We start from the raw sequence: 20000 nt of genomic DNA on the forward strand, positions 1-20000 counted from the left end.
TAGAGAGACCGAGGAAGGAACAGAGAGACCGAGAGGAGAGAGAGACCAGAGAGAGAGAGAGAGACCCAGAGAGAGAGAGAGAGACCCAGAGAGAGAGAGAGAGACCCAGAGAGAGAGAGAGAGACCCAGAGAGAAGAGAGAGAGACCCAGAGAGAGAGAGAGAGACCCAGAGAGAGAGAGAGAGACCCAGAGAGAGAGAGAGAGACCCAGAGAGAGAGAGAGACCCAGAGAGAGAAGAGAGAGACTGAGAGAGAGAGAGAGACCCAGAGAGAGAGAGAGAGACCCAGAGAGAGAGAGAGACCCAGAGAGAGAGAGAGACCCAGAGAGAGAGAGACCCAGAGAGAGAGAGAGACCCAGAGAGAGAGAGAGACCAGAGAGAGAGAGAGACCCAGAGAGAGAGAGACCCAGAGAGAGAGAGACCCAGAGGAAACTGAAAGAGAGAGGCAGATGAGAGAAAAAAAAAAAGAGAGACAGAGAGAGATAGACAGACAGGAAACTGAAAGAGAGGCAGATGAGAGAGAAAAAAAAAGAGACAGGAAGAAAGAGTTGACAGGAGAGAGACAGAGTGCGAGAGACAGTCATAGAGAGTGTACATGAGAGACAGAGCATTAGAGAACCAAGTAAAGAGCTACAAAGTGATACAGACATTCAGAAAGAGTTTAGCTTTACAGAGAGAGGGAGATACAAAGACACACACATTCACAAAAACACAGAGACAGATATATTATGATACAGATACATGATACAGATAAAAAGAGTGATACACAAAGACAAGACACACAGATACAATACAGAGAAAAAGAAAAACAAAGAGAAAAACAAAGAGAAAAACACAGAGAGACAGAGACATACAGGGAAAGCCATTTTGCATATATTCTCTTGTGGCCAGAAGACAAACACTACAATATGATGTATATATGTAATCCATAGGAGGGGTGTAATATATCAGATCTCAGCTCTCTATGATCCCAAGTGACCGATCGTCCTATCTGAGATCTTCTCATTCTATACATCCCACCACATTCGGGATCATTGCCCTGCTCTGGACAGGCCACAAGTTCCTCTACATGTACTAAGGAAATGAAGCAGTGGATTTACTATTCTAATGGAGCGTTGGATATCCATCATCAGGCTCACTTAATGACCTGTAGTCTAGACAAAAATCAATAGAAACCAATCCTAGAATGTTCTTCTTTTTGGAAGTTATGTACCTGCTGTAGAATAAGACCGCAAAAACGATTTACCTTGTAACGTTGTACATGCCACCGGCTACCTATTAATAAGAGTGGATTATAACTTTGTGCTTATGTTATAGGCACCTTAGGTCGCTGCATAGTATAAAGTCGGCCAAAACCACCAATTTCTGCAGGACTTCTCAACTGGTGGTGGACGGTCAGCACCCCAAAATAACAGCAAACTGAAATATACAGTATATAGTATATAGTATTACTACTACTTTCGCTTGCTTGGCTATATAGACCATTGAGGCTGCGATGGATTTGGGGGTATGTGCCAGTTATCTAAGGGGAATAGGAAGGGTGATAGATTTATAAAAACATTGAAATTTTTTTTTACATTTTTGATAAGAAACAGCAAATGACGGTGGTAGAAAAAGGACTGAAAATTAAGGAACAGAACGGACAGCGGGCGCGAGCCGGGAATCATTGCCGGACTCATGAAGATCTCAGCAATTAGTTGTGAAAATTGGCTGCTTGCATGCAAATTTCCATCTCGGACACACGGTATAATTTGCCATATCATCTGAGGCATAGCTTCCTGTGTAGGACAGGCCAGCGCTGCCCGGCTGACAGATGTGAAGCGCAAATTTAAAGGAACCAGAAAATCTGATCTACGCCAATGATAGAGGCGAGATTTATATTAAGAGATCATTTAATATCATCCCCATATTGCAAGTAAATGCTTCAGGAGCTTCTCAAGAATGGAGATTTAGGAAATAGAGACCTAGGTGTATGACCCCTCCCCCCCCCAATCTCATATTGATGACCTATATATGTATATAAGTCTTGAAAAACCCACAGTGTAGGAAAGCAGCTTTTTTGCTGCAGATTTTTTTGTCGGGCCCCACAGGTCGGAAGCACTTCGATTTGCCTGCGTCAGTAATGTCGCAGGAAAAATTGCGGTATTTTACAGTAATTGCAAAGTGGATGGGATTCATGCGAATCCCATGCCCACTTTGCGGTAAAAAACTCAGCGCGGACACGCTGATATTTCCAAAACTGGCACAGTATTGGAAATCACAGCATAGCAATTATAATCAATGGAAACGCCGGCGGCTTCACCATAGATATAACTGTAACACAAAGTCCGCAGAGGAAAACTCAGTGAATTTTCTGTTTAGAAAGCTGCGGTAAGAAATGTTGGGCCTTAGCCTAAAAGTGTTTCTTCCAGGCCAAACAACTGATAACTTATCTTCAAGACAGATCCCTGCTGATCTTTAATTGACGACCTGACACCTGGGCCCCCTACAATCTGGGGAGGCGGCAAAGTTCAGGTGAGTGCCGCAGCTTCTTCGGTACTTACCAAGCACAGCAGCGATGCCTGCAGTCACATTACTGCCCATTCACTTTAATGGGACTGAGCTTTGACTAGGCCAAGCGACCAATAAACGTGATGTCCATGAAGCGGAAGTAACACTCAGTGAGCACTGCTGTCGCTTCAAACAACTGACCCATGGGTGTCAGACCACCCATTGATCTTCATACTGAGGACCTATCCTTCCCTATAGGAAGTACTGATACAAATTAAACAAGGCTGTGAAAATGTGGTAGTCTCTGATGGACTTGTCCAATGCAAATAAACCTATCTACTATACGAAGGAAGAAATTCCAAGACACCTTGAGCACTAAATGTAAAACTCTCTCTCAAGCCTTCTCTAAGAGTCATGAGGATATCATATATTAAATGGTACCAATTCCATCTCCCCATCTTGTAGTCTACAACATAAGGACTATAATGAATACAGTAGAATGACATTGTAGGTCTCACCTGAATGAGCCAGCAAATGCATTCGAAGTCGCAAGCTGTCCAGAAACCTCTTTCCACAGAGTTCGCAGCCGTACGTCTTCATACCACTGTGCAGCTTCCTAAAAGGCGAAAGAAAAGAATCCAAACAGTTGTAAAAAAGAAGGGGGAATAAAACTGAAAATTATACTTAAAGTATAAGCAATATCTATACAGTATAGAGAGGACATCATAGAATTTATATATATATATATATATATATATATATATATATATATAATCTTAGACTACAAGATTTCATGTAAATTTCATTGTAACTCTCTTGAGGAATGATGTAAAGTATTCGATACCTCCTTATACTTTGTACCTGAGAAGATCCACATTACAATCAGATAACAAGCGCTAAACCATATGACATAACATTATCTAAGACATGGCCCAGGGCAACTTTTTGAATGCCTTCATTGAGAGAATGAAGACAACAAGTGGTGATGTAGCTGGAGATTATACATACGGGCAGTTAACCCTTTACGGGCATACACTTGTTTTTTTTTGTATTGCTGACATGATCTTGGGACATAAGGCAATAAACTCTACAAAAACTTATTAATTTTAGGTTACCGCTGCCTTGAAAAAGTGTAAAGGCTCTAAAAACAACAGGTCAAATGGTTGGCAGCGGCAGTAATGTGTGTGACAAAACACTGTGTACTCTGCTGCAAGAGAAAGTGTTGGCAGCGGTCAGTAGAAATTCCTGCTCGCTGCCAGACATCGCTGAAACTTCCGAAGTTTTAAAAAGGAAGAAAGGAAAACTAAAAAAAATCTACAGCAGATCCGTGTCCGTCCAGACTGGTGGCAAGCAATCCGGGCTGCAAAAAATTCAGAATTTACATCTGGTCATATAGAATAGAGTAAAAAAATGGAGACCATTCCAAGGCTCCTCCATAAAAGGATCTGCCCTTGTAGCCAATACTTGAATTCCCAAGAAAGAATTCTGATCTGGTTTTGTAGGTTATCCCTCCTACAAATGTAAATTGACAACTAGGAACTATCACTATCCTTGCCAAAGGAACAGCATAGAACGCATAGGACGAAACATGCACATGGACATATATAAGCAGCAAGGATCCTCCAATGCATAAAAATGAAAGTCATTGACTACCTATGAGAAGTAAATAGAATCGAATCATACAATATGGATAATTGTAGAGGATAAAAAATAATCAGTGAATTTTTGAAGTCATGGTAACTTTTTATGACTCTACCCAAAAGTGGCCTCCATTGCGAGATAAGAAAATATGGCTGCTCCCATCCAGGAACAGCGACACTGCTAAGTACAGGTTGGGTGGTATTGCCGCTCAGCTTAAGGGTTAAGGCTATGCTAGCAGACACAATCCATGGTCAAGAGTGAGACTATTGTTGGATAAAGGACTAGTGGCGACATGGTGACAGTCTGAGACAAGCCGCATGACCAAAAGGTTTTCAAATAACCATTATAGATTGCAAACCTCCAACTTGCAACTCTAGAAAAGATAAAGTCACGTACGACTTGCTACTAAAACCTAACAGGTTTGGATTTCTGGAGACACAGTCATGTTACGTTATGCGACCATGTTCACATCTAATGTTGCGATTTTCATGTCCTAAGACCACAGCAAGCAGCCAGGCAATGGAGACCGGTAAACCCACGGAGACGCCTTCTCCAGTCTTGACTCTCACAAATTTGCCCTTGATCTGCTATGGGCACAGTTTTACCCAGCGCAGTCCAGACAAGCAATAATACCCTTATTAATAAGCCATTGCTTGCACTGTACTCCTGCGCCTGCACGGCAAGCAATGGCCAATTAAAGCGGATGGCATCCTGGGCCCCGCTCCTCTCACCCTCTATTCTTATGACAGGTAAATAGAGCAGACACAACAGGTTTCACAAAAGGACAAAGGACTTTATCAGCACAATAAATGGAAACAAATAACAGGATAACGGGATCTACTTGTCTCAATTAACTGATAAACCTCGCAGATTACACTGACAGATCTGACTGATCTATCTGCAATTGCAGCAGAGCCATGAATAATAATCATGGATTAGGATCTAGAACGCCCCACTGGGGAAGAATCAGAAAGCACTAATGATTGAGGAAATAGCTACAATTTGGAAAGCGTTCCTGCAATAAGTATCAAAGCCGCCATAGCGTATGTATACATGTAGCAGAGCTGAATTTGTCATTTAAAGCCTTCAGCCATCCTACAATGGGGTAGGGTTACTTGCACTCCATTAGAAAGCCAAAGATCTTGGACACCAATTCACACCTTAGCTATTTGCTTTCCTCTTGTAAGTCGTTGTTATCACCTAACTGGAGATTTGCAAAATTGATTTTTATTGATCACATTACTTAAATAATAAGACTTTACATCAATTTATAGTGTAATTTAGAAGACTTATTTTATATAGCGCTATTATATTCTGCATATATGGTCATCATTGTCCCATATAGGACTCACAATCTACATTCCCTATCAGTAGGTCTTTATAGTGTGAGAGGAAACCAGAGTACTAAGAGGAAATCCACACATACATGGGGGAACATATAAACTCCTTACAAATGCTGTTCTTGGTTGGATTCAAACCCAGGGCTCCAGCATTGCCAGGTTATAGCGCTACCCAAAAAAATAATTAAAAATCCAGCCTGCAGGCTACATTATAGAATAGTAGGAACTTGCAGATTGATCTATAGATTTATGGGAAAATTTTAAATTATAATGTGTTTTAGTCATTTATATCCCAGCACTTTCTACACTTAGGAGTCCAGTGGGCGGTCCTACACAGTGATCGGCAACTCTTTACAATGTATACAGTCTCTCAAGCTTGAAAAGATTCATACACAGCCACAATTATTACAATGTTACATGATGGTAGATCACAATCACGTTTACGTCAATGTGTCTTTGAAGTCTATTAGCCATCATCATTACTTTTGCCGGAAACTAGGCTGGCCGCACACATTGGATACTCCGTCAACAAACCCCCAACCACCCCCATACATATGTAAAGCTGAGTATGCATGTGCGCTCAGTAGGAAACCACTGCCGGATTCCTCTTCCAAGATCGGGCAGCTGGAAGCCAAAGGTCCGATGCCCATCTCAGACATCGGCCATTGGAGGACAGTCTATACTGGTAGGATCATACACGACCAACTTAAAAGTTGTCCACTGGTGCAATATTTGTCAGAGGACGGGGGAAGGGAGTGAATCATGTGATGCCACTTATCTCATGGAAAACAGAATCCTTGGGGTTAAACTCCAACCAGTCCAATTCCTGATCCCTTTAATGGAGATGTCGGGAGTAGTTGGGCTATTCACATATCCATGAGGTCAAATATACCGTAAGGTGTGTACATGAACATTCAGATTTTGAGTAGTGTATTCTGTCATTACTTCTTATCTTTTCTGCCTTAAATGAGCAACTTTGCACAAAATCAGGGTAAACAAATAAAAGTAAAGTCCAAACTCCTTTATGACAAGGTGTGCAAACATCTTCGAGACAAGGTCAGTCAATGAATAATTTTACAGAAACCACCATATCTCGGGCCGGCCTAAATGAACTATTGTGATGAGTCTGAAGTTTTATCTTCATTTTACTCTTTACATACAGCAATTTAACGCTTGTCCATCATCTACTAGAAAAAGTTTATTGGGTGGGGGGAGGGGGAGGAAACATTCTGGTGTTTGACGGCTTCAGAGTCAATGAAGTCACACCTAAAACTTACAGCCATAACAAACATTTATGGACTGTAGCTGGTCACTGAGTTACTAGGGGTAGGGCCTTTGGTTTCAGCCAGTGCCATATACTTGTAGTTGTAGAGTCTATTCGGAAAACCTCACCCCCTACATACAATTCCTAAAACCAGTCTATTGGGTTGAGGTTTTTGGCCACCACCACCAGTTTCTGACCACGTTCTATTGTTGGGATATGTTCGTTCATCAAAACAACCACATCTTGGAATATAAAAGACATGAGAGACCAGCTATATACGCAGGTCTGTTAGAGAACATCCTAAAATTTGTTTCGGGTCCAAATTGATCTAAATGGCCACCATTGCCCTGGACTGTACCCAACCCTTACAAGCAGTAGAGTTAACTGGAACTTTTGCAATTTGTTAAACATCTGCAGTGGGAGATTCTATCACAGACGCAACAAAAACCAATGAAACTTGCTAGAAAACCATTTTTCAATGACTTTCCATTCTTTTTGTTGTCTTCCATGTCAAGATGTCGTCAATTGCAGAAGTTCTGGTTAACTCTACTATAATCGGTCTCATCCTCCGAAAATTGACATCTAGAGTCATGGTTGGTTAAACTATAGCAAGGAAGTTACGGGGAAGCCAACTAGGCCATTGCCTGAAGTCATGCCATCCTTTGTTGTCTTATCCGTAGAATAATGGGCACTATTTTTTGGAAAAATCCCAAACATAAGAGAATCAATTTGACCATTTCTAGTCTTCTAATAAATTCATTGCAAAATGTCCATCCACTGGGAGGAAAATCTACACAAAATCAGCTGTGATCTCTGGAGGAAGATGGCTGTAAGTGTAACATTTCCCTGCAGTGCCTCTACAGGAGAAACAAAGTATTACACCATCACTCTTAAGGTTCAGTGTGTTCATGTTATGCATGGATATTCTTGGTCCTCCAGAGCAAGAAACACACTTTAGAGGCCAGAGCTATAGGCCAAGATAACTGAACAACCCGTATTAACCCAGAATTTCCTAATAACCCATTTTCCAAAAGCTTATCCCAAGCAGGCCACCCCATCAAGTTTGACATACAAGTTAAGAAATGTTAACAACGTGGTGACCCATTCTAGTAACCATATAATGTGATGGATGGTCTTCGGGTAAAGGAGTATGGAGGGGGGGGGGGGGGGAATTGGGACATATCCAGATTTCTTTTTTATTTAATTTATTTATTTTAAGAAGAAATTGTGTTTTTGATGAATCGGACGTTAAATAAGCTGCATGTATTTTGCCACTTGACTAAGTCACACTGAACCTGTTCTGCCGTGCTCCGATGGATATCTCAATGCGATGTTGAGGGGTTCAGGACACATTCCCTTGCTGCCAAGATTAGTCGGATTGCGCACTTGAACATGACAGATGCAGAGGCAGATACGGCAGCTGCAGACATGAGGTCGGGAGGTAACGTACCAATCAATACCTAGTTACAGGCTTCAGTCTGTAAGCGGGAGGAGATGAAACATGGCAGGCAGAGATGCTCTATGAGAGTCTTACGGCGCAAACTGATATTTGCAACAGAAAATTCCACATGTGTAATCTCCGGACACTTTTTTTTTTTTTTTTTTTTTTAAATCCATTTTTGTACACGTGACCACCAAGATCACGAATCGTCCATATCACAGACTTGCACGTTATTATATCATCAATGTAGCAGAGTAGAGTTTGACGTTTGGCGCGACGTATCGTGGCTTTGCATACAGTATAATTTTTTTTATACATTTGCATATTTTCTGAAATTTGTATACACGAATAGAAAAAAAAAAATTACAATTTTTATTTTTGTTCGGGTTGCTTTGTGTTGGTATTTATTACATTTTACAAATAGAATCATACGCACGGGTTTTCTTCAAAGCTCAAGTTTGGACTTTATTCATCTAAATTCGTAGAATAAAGTGGAAATTCCCCCCCCCCCCCTCCACAACACACAGCCAGAACAATGCCGGGGAAGTCTGACAGAAACCTATTTAAGGTCATTTATTGCCTTAATAAGCACCTTTGTCCAACAGGCAGTTTTTGACAACAGTGATAAATTCCAAATTTATGTCAAACATAGCATATGTTTAACAGCTCATTTCTAAGCAGAAGCAGCAGGCTCCCCTATAAATCACAGCTCGGGCTGAAATGAAAGCAGATTATAGGGCTGGGGCTATTGAGAGAAATATAAATCAGGACAGTTTAACTCTTAACATGGCACAAATTAACTAGATTGGTGGGGAAAGTTTCCTGGCAGCCGAAAGGAGAATTGTAAAAAGCACCGAACGGGTAAGGTTAGCGCAGGTTTAACCACACAATGGGCAATCTAAAAATTTCTATTAGATATTAAAATAAAAAAACACATGAAATATCTCCATCTGAAAACCAGTTACCAATACCATACCAAGAGAAGTGGTCACTGAACTGTCATCCTAAATTACAGAACCATCTGGCCATACACAGATATGTATCCTTGTATAAGGGGACACTCACAATACGGAACTTGTATCAGTCTTCCACCAAGGATTCCGATCCAAATTCCAACCCGTGGTGAAAAAGCAAAGCTCTTCTTTTCTCACCAACTAGCCTCATATACAATGGCACAGAATAGATCGCTGCCCAATACGTGTCCAGCTGTCACCAAACAAGAGGAAGATGAGACTCCACAGACTGTTATACCCCAAACCCCCCCACCCCCCCATATAGCGGCCACCAACTAAGAGGAAGATGAGACTCCACGGACTGTTATACCCCAAATCAGCCACCCCCCCCCCATACTCTCCCCCTCGACTCCAACTCCCCCCCCCCACACACACTTTACTAGCTTTGGCAATGCCAAATATCCATTCGGATGTGCCAATAAAGCAGATTTGATTTGATTTGCCTCCCATTGAAAAGATTCCAGTAGATTTTTTAAAGTGAAATCCATCTTAAAATCAGACAAATTTCTCCATGTTAATGGCCCCTTACCAGATTTGCAAAATAATATGCAAATAAAGGAAAAACTTGTCCTAGTGAAACCTTTTGGTAGAAAGTTCTCTCTAGAGCAGGGGTAGGGAACGTAAGAAACTCCAGCTGTTGCAAAACTACAACTCCCAGCATGCATACTTGCTCTACTGTTCTTAGATCCCCAAGGAAGTGAATAGAGCATGATGGGAGTTGTAGTTTCACAGCAGCTGTAGAGTAGAAGGTTCCCTACCCCTGTTCTAGAGCAAAGGCTTGTTTTCAAGGAACCCAATGACAATATAGAATTTGGCTTCCAAATCCCAGATCGTGTCACTAGGCATTGCTCTATCCAATAAGGTGTTGCTAGAACAAGTTTTTCCACCATTTTGGGGTTATTTGCACATCTTTTGAAAAAGTCTTACAGATCAGACACGCTCTGCTAAGACTCCGCACACAGAGGTGGACTACAAAGTCTCCTTAAGGACACAGTACCCAGCAGACAAGTGAGGAAAATGAGACAATATCTACAATAAAACTGGTCTGATCAAAAATTGTAGCCACAGGGTTATCTAGAAATGAAGGAGCTTGGTTGACGTTTATCTAATGCGCATGGTCACCTAAAGGTGACCCAGTAGTAAACATGGCTGGAGTCTGAACCTAACCAGGAAATATAGGGTTTCTATAGCCTTCGCATGGACACAGAGGACCAGTCTGTGTTCGATTTTCCAAGCAAGTAGCACTTTTCACTCCGCAACTTTTGTGCGGAACCATACAGACCTTATTATAGTCTATGGGGTCTGTGAGGTTTCTTAGGTAACCGCTTTTTAATGCATAGGGGGTCCCCCGATTGGAAACCCGAATGCTGATGTGAACCAGGCCTTAATTCAGGTGCACCTGCCACCAGTCAAGGTGGAATTTATTAAGAATCTATGTTGCGCCAGAATGTGAATTATAACAAATGCTTGACCAAGGTGTCCCCACCCTGGCCTGCGCTGCTCAGTTGTGGACCTTTGGCGCAAATAAGCATAACATGGCAAAGATATGCCACAAACTGGTGTAGATGGGTTGACAAATTCCCCCACTATTTTACGTAGTCTGGCTCCCGTCTCCACCATCCAATTCTGTGCTTGAAAATCTGATGTGCGGAAGAATAGAAGCGTCCTATCTGCTATATAACCAAATGAGCCGTAGTAATAACAGCGAAAGGATCGAAGCCCATGAAATAGGAACATTGCCTTTGTCAGAGACCACCCAAAAAGATCCATCAGCCCAACACCCAGCATCCACATGGGCTCATACAATCCGCCATACGTTCCATTAACCAGTCATAGCCCGCACGGTGATGTCAGCGCGGACTGCAGATTTTTCACCGTGCTCCGTCTCCCTCATACAATTCTGGAAGGTTAGCAGTATTATGAGAGGCCAGACTATAAAAAGGCTCGGAGTGTAAGTATTTCCTTTCCTATAAAATATTCATTACCCCGTGTGTGAGCCAAGTAACTGAGACCTCAAACATTTCTAACTTTGTACTGCAGCAATAACTGGCTTTTATTGAATCCTTCTCCTTTTATTTATACCCGCCTATAAATATAAGGTTATACGGACAGCGGTGAGCGCCTACACACATGTATAATGTATAAAACCTTCCTGTGCTGCTTTAAAGCAGATGAGTAAAAATATCCGGTTTTATTTCCCGAGAACTGCCAAAAAAGATTGTGCACTTGGCCCTATGACTTTAGCCTTGGGGTGCGAGTGAAGACAAACATAACCCTTCGTAATCTCCAGCGCAGGTGATCTCTAGAATAGGAAATCCAGCTGAACGATGGCGTCTGCCTTCGCAGGTTGCATTGTGTACAGTCAGTCTGTTTTTTGTTTTTTTTACATTGCATATTTTAAATCTATCTTTTCTGGATTGTATCAATCCTAGAGATTAATTCCTTTTTTGTGAGCGGTTCCTCTGTTATTCCTCCTGGAAATTTATGAATAAACCTGAAGAGCACTATATGGCAGACTGTAGGATAGCTCCTCTTTAACAAGGGAAAAAAGTGACACCATTTGTCAATTTATAGGTTTCCTGGGGAAACAAGGTGGCTCAGTGGTTAGCACTGCAGCCCTGCAGCACTGGAGTCCCGTGTTCGAATCCTGCCAGGAACAACATCTGCAAGTAGTTTGTACGTTCTCCCCGTGTTTGCGTGGATTTCCTCCTATTCTACAAAGACATACGGATAGGAAAAAAAAATGTACATTGTGATCCCTATATGGGGCTCATAACCTACATTAAAAGAAATAAAGATTTATAAATTGCCTGGCAGAGTAACAGCGGAACACCACAGTTGAAAGGAAAGATTCTCCAGAATACAATTTTTCTAGGCAATACTAATATTTAAAGAAGATATATGGCCAGTCCTGACATCTGTTTTACGCTAGGTTCACACTAGTGTCCGGATCTCCGTCATCCAAGACGGAAAGCGAGTCCGCAAAAAAACGGTCACCGTACAGGACTCTTCTCCTCGCTGATTGTAGGAGGAGTCTTCAACGCAGATGTGAACCTAGCCTTAGTAAATCCTTCCCATTCCTATCATAATTGCAATTTTGGAGATCTTTTTCTTCCAACTTTGCATGGCGACATTCCTCAGTTATTCCTGCTGGAAATGTATGATTAAGTTGTATATCAAGTCTGTCTCTAATCGGTGGCAACAATGTTGGCCTAGGTATCGCTACATCCAGTTGACAAGGGACCCAGTTGTTACCTTTATGTATTTCCAGGAGGGATAACAGAGGACGTGCATAATGCAGGATTCTAAAGACAGCATGCTCCAGATTTGTTATTTAGGCAATATTACTAAGTAGAGAACTTGATCGCAATAGATAATAAATAAGCAATTACTACCATCCGGTAAGTTCTGTTTCCTGGAAAGTTGTGTGATGACCAATATGGCCGCCAGTGTAGAGAAAGGTTACCCAATCTGCAAAAAGCGCCAAAAAACTCGCTAGGACCCCTTCCATTTACAGCAAATAACCCGGATCTATTTGCATTCACCCAAAGCAATAGCTGCAAATCTCAGAGGAAACCCACAAGTAGACTGAGCATGGATTAGTTACCAAGTATTGGGGGGGGGGGGGGGGGGGGGGAGTCAAATGAACACAAGGCACCCCAAAACCGCAACCACAAATAAAAAGGCAGCCTACAACTAAGTGAATGAAAAGACAGGGGAAACAGTGAAATCCACAAAGCTGGAGGAGAAAGCAATTACAGGGTAAGTAGCTGGCAGCTGGATTCCCAACGCTTGCCAAGTTGGTTTAAACGTGATATAATGTACCTGTCAGATGCCACCTAGGACTAGGCCAATAAAGGGAGCGTAAAACACATTACGCATTTGGAAACAGGCAAGACCGTGAAACTCATATACATATTATATAGCTGGCATGCCAGATTATAGCTAATAGACTATATATGTATCAGCACAACAAATCAAACGCTCAGCTCTGCTACATCACAACACCAAAGAATTTGTTATCCTGTAACCCTACTACATTACTGTAACTGAGGATTGCAGTGCCCGTCCTGTTGTACATGCAGTCCAATTTGCAGACTTTGGGGCAAATGTATGAAGACTGGCGTATCGTACGACAGTCTTAAACAGCCGGACTGACCGCGGCCTCTTCATAAATCTACAGCTGTCACTGGCGTACATTTCTATTGTAAGTCATGCCATACAACTTCTGCAAGTTATAATAAGTCTGGCGGACAGAGGCATGGACGCCTTAGCCCTCCTTGATCCACTCCTTGCCCACCACATTGCCTGAATGTGCGGGGGGACTGAGGAGAGCTGAGGCGTCTGCATTCACATAATGTGGCGGGTGAGGCGTGGATCAGGGTTGGAGGGACACACAGTGGGTCTCAAAGTGAACATTTGACATGGGGGCCCCCCCCCCCATTACCTGCTGCCTAACGGCCAATTAAAAATCAGGGGTCCGCCAGACCCCTGATGTCCGGGGCCCTGTGGCAGCGGCTACCACTGCTATGCCAATAGTTACGCCCCTGGGCACACATATGGTGCAAGAAAGGCATATGCAAGATTCTGCATGAGATTATATAAGACATAGGCATCACCATTGCTCCCCGAAACTTGTACAACTCACGTCCATCATAGAACAAACCGAGTGAACAAAGCCTAACATTTATATGGAATTCAGTTACAAAATATCACCATCACCTATAAATACGTATGGGGGGGGGGGGGGGGGGGATATTAAATAATCCAACGTAAAACAGACTATGACGATAGCTACAGTGAAAAAAAAACTTCTATTATATATGTGACACGGAAAAAAAACCCAAAGAAAAGCACACAGTCAATTAAAAGGCAACATTGTGACAGAAAGGATAAATCTTAGATTATTACGATACCAGGGGTCAAGATGGCAAAGAACCATTCAAGCTCCGAAACAATTGTGTCTCTACACTAGAAGTAGTCCCGTAATACTCGTGCAAGCGCCGCAGCTCACATTAAGAGGAATCCGAGTCGTCGCACACAGCAGGCGATTCAATTATTAGCATACTGTAATCATTTGTATTCTTTCTGCCTGGACGGGGAAGATCTGCAAAGCTCTGATACATTTCCCCCTTCTAGAAAACTCATCTCTTATGCCCAGCGGCCATTCTTGTGTCTATAATTAATCCTTTAGTGTGTGGGGTGGTGAGAATTGTGATTCTGTCAACCGGTAATCGTTAGATACAACAGCAACAAAAATCCTCTCCCCCCCTCTCCCAGAGCTTGGGCGACATTCATATTATAAGCTTGAAGAGGTATGGACCTAGACAATAGCATGTAATGTGATGCATCCAGAATGGGACCACAAACTAGGGTGGGGGGATGTTTTTCGGGGGGTTTTCTGCCATTTCCAAATTTTCCAACAAGTCCTTACTTTGATCAGACATAATTGCAAAATTTCATGTAGTGTAGCAGAACACATTGACTTATTGGTTAGTAATGCTGCTTTGTGTTGGGGGAGGGAGTAGGTCTGTATCCATGATGGCAGAGATGTAGTAGTGCAAAGTGCACCATGGTACACAAGGCTGGTATCTGTTGCACCATCAGGAGCCACAGTCGCAGATTGTTCACGGCTTCATAAACTAGCAAGCTGCACTATTTCTCATGGCATGCACCATAATGGAAACCTGACGGACTCCATTATAGTCGTTGGCTAGTGGCCATTATAGGATGGATCTGACCTGGCCAAGGTTTTCGTTCTTCTATAAGAGAATAGGAAAAACAGGTGGAGATGTGAACTAAGCTTTAGCTAACAAAGTTCATTGGACTTCAGTAAAACTGGCCTCTTGCCTCATGGAAGATGTCTGAAGAGAAGTGTCGTGTGGACAGTGAACCTTGGAGCACTAGACAATGATGGTCCTACCAACATGGCTGGCCCACTAAGCACAAGAAGTAGAAAAAGGAAAAGCCGTGGGAGGTAGAAGACCCGGGTTTGGGCATGCACTCAGTTGGTGGTGCACCGTTCACAGGGTGTACTGAGCAGAAGCAGAAGGATCCGGAAGGATCCGGCACCAGAGCCCTAAGGAATCTATAAAAGGGTCACAGACAGGCGGTGGAAGGAGCCAATTCTCAATTCCCTGCATGTGAGCAGTGAAGTTTACAGTATGGACGTTGACTCCACACCTCTTATCGGCCAGGCAGAGAAGATCACCAGTATAAAACATCCATGTTCCCGTTTCTTTGTGCTCAGCTGTTCAACATTCAAACAAGTTACTGTAAAGAAAATTGAAACTACAACCTGGTGGTCATTTCTGTACCGGTTACAGAAGCATCAGGCATGTTGGTTAATGTTAACATACCAGCAACTTGTTGATATAAGCCACTACCACTACAAGGGGGTTTGGCAGCAACTTTATTACCTAGAACATCGGGACCACGTGTACGGGGGAGAGAAGACCATTGGATGAACAAGCATTTGGCTAACAGGTATCTCCTATTTATAGACAGTTTAACAACTTACTAGGACATCATAGAACTTCATGTACAGTAGAGCTACAGAGATGCACAAACAAGAAAAATTTTGGCCCACTGTCCGATGAGGAAGGTTTTCCAACCTTCTCCAGAACCTCAGTGGTTAATACAAGTCCCCAATTAGTCTCATTTCTGGGAGCAGCTTTAACAGTGAACGTTGCTGATTGAGAGAAGACTGCAGTTATTGGTCTAAACCAGTTCCTTTCACTTACGCACCAGCAGAGAAAAACAATTTTATCAGCAACATCCCCCTAATTACATGAGCCGGCTTTCAGCTGAAATACTGGGGTTTTACTCCAGCGCTTAGCACCATGGTCGGCTAATTCGTAGCATCTGCATGAAGTGGGATCAATACAAACAAGAGGACCTCGCTGGTTGGATGTAGAAGCATATTAAAGGGATGATCTACTGTATGTTTATTAGAAGTGAAAATATGAAATAGGAGGTTGTGAAAAATTTCAAGGCAGTCATCCAATTTAGAAAATCTATTCCAAGTTTTTAGAGGGGGTTCTCAGTTTGGGATCTTTAGGTCTTACGGTGAAGACCTGTTAGAGATTTTTCGCTCTGGAGGACCTGTCCTGTATCACACAGACAACTCTTTGACTTGGATGGCCATTGTGTGATGTCCCATTTAGCCTGTGGTGGGTCTGCAAGGAAACGGAGCAGTTACTGGCAGGAGTCACTGAATGGATACAGTTTGGAAGAAACACACTCATCAAAAAAAAAAAAATAATAAAACTAAGTGCATTAGTCCCATCTCCCCTTACCTTCAGCTTAAGGATGAAGGGCAGAGGTTCCCAAACTTTTTTTTTTCCTCGTGGACCACTTTCAAAATTTGACTTTTTTCAGTGGACCCTCTTCTGCTACATTTCTACCAGATTCCCAAAACTCGTCAAAAAAATGTGAAGATTAGATCTAACGAAGTGTCCCGTCGAGTCTCCAATGGATCCCTGGGGGTCCACACGGGCCACTTTGGGAATCATTGATATAGGGCATCTATCAAAAAAAGTCTATAAGAGTCTTAAAAGAAACTCATCACAGTGCAGCTTTCATTTTACGGGAGAAATTTCCGAGTGCCCCCTATAACAGCTATCTTATTCAAATTAAGGAGCAAAAATGTGATTATGGGGGGTGCTCTACTGCGGTTACAAGAAAAAGGGACAGATACGGGATAATGATTAGGACCATCTTAAAATGTAGAAATCCTTATCGGATCTTGGCCTTTGCCTCCTTTAACAAGTAGGACGTGTCCTTAAAACACCCAAGGTTTAGTATGTACCATAAAGGACACATAGTTACAAAGTAGAAGAGTTCGGATGAAGAAATCAGTCCATCAAATCCAACCTATAAGCCTACAATCCCTACAGTGTTGCCCTGTAAGCACCAGATACAGAACCTCAGGTTTAACCCCCCACCCAATGATGATGGTTGCACATTAGAAGAAAGAGGGGCTTCAGAGTTAGGAAATGTTTGTGCCATTTCGGTCAAGAGAAAGGAAATGAGTCACCTGCAGTTCAGTCACACGCACTCACCTCATTACTAGAAATCAGCTCCGATAATAAGAAAGAGAAAGCACCGAGCAGCGCAACAGTCTTTCAACCGTCTAGTGTGGGTTTCATGCCCGCCTTAAGTAGTTTTAGATTCACAGGACTTGTGAAATGAGAAGCTTGCAAGACTCACGGAGAGAAGTATAAATAAATTATATATATATATATATATATATATATATATATATATATATATATATATATTTAGCTTTTTTCCTAGTTGGATCTCCTGGGCCTCTCAGAATCAAAACTTTACCAAAACTTAAGAAAAAGACAAAACAAAAACCAAAAAAAAAAAAACCCTGAAACTCATTGGAGGACAAGGGCACCGTTATCTGTATCTACTAGGATCTGTCCAGCTAGAAAATAGTCATGCCCTGGACTCAACATTAGTCAAATATCCAGAGATTCCAGCAGTGACCAAGGGTCTGTGCAGCCCATCTGACAAAGATGAACTTCTCCCGTTACTCACTAGGGTGGATAGCCTCGTAGTTTGAGAAGCACTGTCCCAATGGGTCCTCCAGATACAAATATGGCTCCATAGAGGAAGACCAGTCCTTTCCTAGACACCCCCTTCATATACACTCAATGACTTATCTCATAGACCTAGAGGAGCAAAGGATCAGGCATGTTGAAATCATCTGTCAGGGAAGAGTCAGGAGGCCATCCCATATACAAGAGAAATAGTGGCCAAACCCGCCAATTGGTCATTGGATTATCTGTGTGACAGCCCAGGTACAAAAATAACAGCCAAAAAAAAAAAAAAAAAAAATGGAACCAATGGGCAAATCTATCAAGACTATGAATATGTGAGCTGTTTAGTCGAGTAGCTTGTCATTTGACCTTGCACTTGACAATCCAGTTTCTGAATTTTTTACGACCCTGTAGAACATTCTTCTGACTCAACCATACTGGATGCAGAGTGGACAGGACCGAAACATGACCTATAGGACACGATCTACATGAAAGTCGATATTTATGTAATTCAAAAACCTCACACATTATAAGAACATGAAGAACAGACTATTCGAGAAACTTTAGTGGGAAGTAAATCCATGGAGTTTCATCTTGGTTATTTTGGGTAATCCAATTATGCAGCTATCTTTAACCCAAGAGTTGTGATGCACATTTAATTGTTATAGACCTACATCTTTATCTGACTGTGCAAGCTATTCATTAGTGCATCACACTGTCTTCACTGTACGTCAGTATATAGCATGTGGGTACATAGTAGATGGCACTTCTGAGGCTGAAAAGTCAAGATGTGGGGGGGACAACTACTGACTCAACTGCAATAACAATGTTCCTTAAAGAAGATCTAGCCAATTTAGTGAAGCAGGCATTTAAGTACTCGTACATTGTGATATATGTATCCTGTAGCAATATAGCCAGATCCCCACCATTGCATGTGACAGTATTATAATATATGCATCCCATGTCCTCACCTCATCCTGGGTACAGTATCAGAAGGTGGTCGCACACCTTAGAATAACATCAGCCATCCTGCAGAATCCAGCCCACCATCCAATGGGTAGAGGAGTATCCAGACATTCCCCTATTAGCAGGGGTCAAAGAAAGAATGATCAGACATGTTGAAGTCCAACATGCCCAATCCTTGAGTCTCACAGCACCTGGGGGCAAGAGCTGACTCCCCTATATTGAGGTCTATAGGTCAAACCACAGACCGTCATGGCTGATGGGCTGTGGTTTAAGATCGAGTTCTACATGTCACCGAATCCAGTTACACAATATCCATAATTATTATTTTCAACAATTTTTTCTGACTCCATCCAAAATTGGCCACAACTATGAGTTCATAGCCCTGATACTGACTTATAGACATGCATGCTAGGCTCCCGGGAGTTGGGAAGGATATCCGTTCTGCCATACTAGGCTACCGACTAGCCACAATGCCAAACACCAGTGTGAATAAACACCAAGGTAGCGGCAAATATAAAGTCTGTCGAGAAAAAAAAAATTTAATAAATAAAAACACACAAACAAAACCAAAACCGTGACAGTCACAAGGTTCTCTAGATGGTTGCCCACCCCCTCCCAATCTAAACCCAAACACAATAGCGAGAACACACCACACCATACAAATGCATTGGGTCTCTTGTAGTTGTAAACCTTGCAGTTCTACATTGGAATTTCATGAATTCTTACTGCAAAGAAGGTCACAAATGTATTCTATACAACCGAACAGAAGAGACATAACTGAAAACCCACACGAAAAAAAAAAATATTAAAGCTTGTTCTAAATGTTCCCCTGGATGGCAGATCCCTGGTCCTATACAGGCAATGTAAAGAATTTCATATAGCCTGCACACGTAAATGCTAGTGCTGCGAAGGGTGCCAGAGATCAGCAAATGAGTCTGCTTCTCGCCCCAGGAAAGTCAAGAGGTGCCTTGCAAATTACAGAGCTTTTAAATTATACTCTTAATGAACGCAAATAAAGCACAGTTAAAAGACAATTTGCTCTATAGGAGATAAATATTTAAGCACAGCAGGTCAAAAAAGAAAGAAAAAAAAGCGGATTTAAAGGGGACCCCAAAATAAATTTTCTGTAGAAAACAAAAGAAAAAAAAAAAATTCTGTATATACCATTGCCTATAATGCACAGAATAAGAACAATTATGCTCTTGACAATTACTTCATTGCATTGCGGTTTGGTACAGCTTTATTCACACGTAGCCATCAAGGTACAGTTTAGTTGCTTTGGAAAAAATATAAAA

General features: G+C 42.0%; 1 protein-coding gene across 4 annotated transcripts in view; it reads right to left on the reverse strand.

Moving 5' to 3' along the window:
• The window catches only part of ZBTB16 (zinc finger and BTB domain containing 16), a 138097-nt gene that overhangs the window by 46690 nt on the left and 71407 nt on the right, over window positions 1–20000 (reverse strand). For all 4 annotated transcript variants that reach the window (XM_075279709.1, XM_075279708.1, XM_075279710.1 and 1 more), the window contains one exon: window positions 3007–3104. In XM_075279709.1, coding sequence (XP_075135810.1) covers window positions 3007–3104 — 98 coding nt within the window. The remainder of the gene's footprint in view (window positions 1–3006; window positions 3105–20000) is intronic.

This window comes from Leptodactylus fuscus, chromosome 6, assembly GCF_031893055.1.
Source record: "Leptodactylus fuscus isolate aLepFus1 chromosome 6, aLepFus1.hap2, whole genome shotgun sequence".
In the NCBI taxonomy this organism is placed as follows: Eukaryota; Metazoa; Chordata; class Amphibia; order Anura; family Leptodactylidae; genus Leptodactylus; species Leptodactylus fuscus.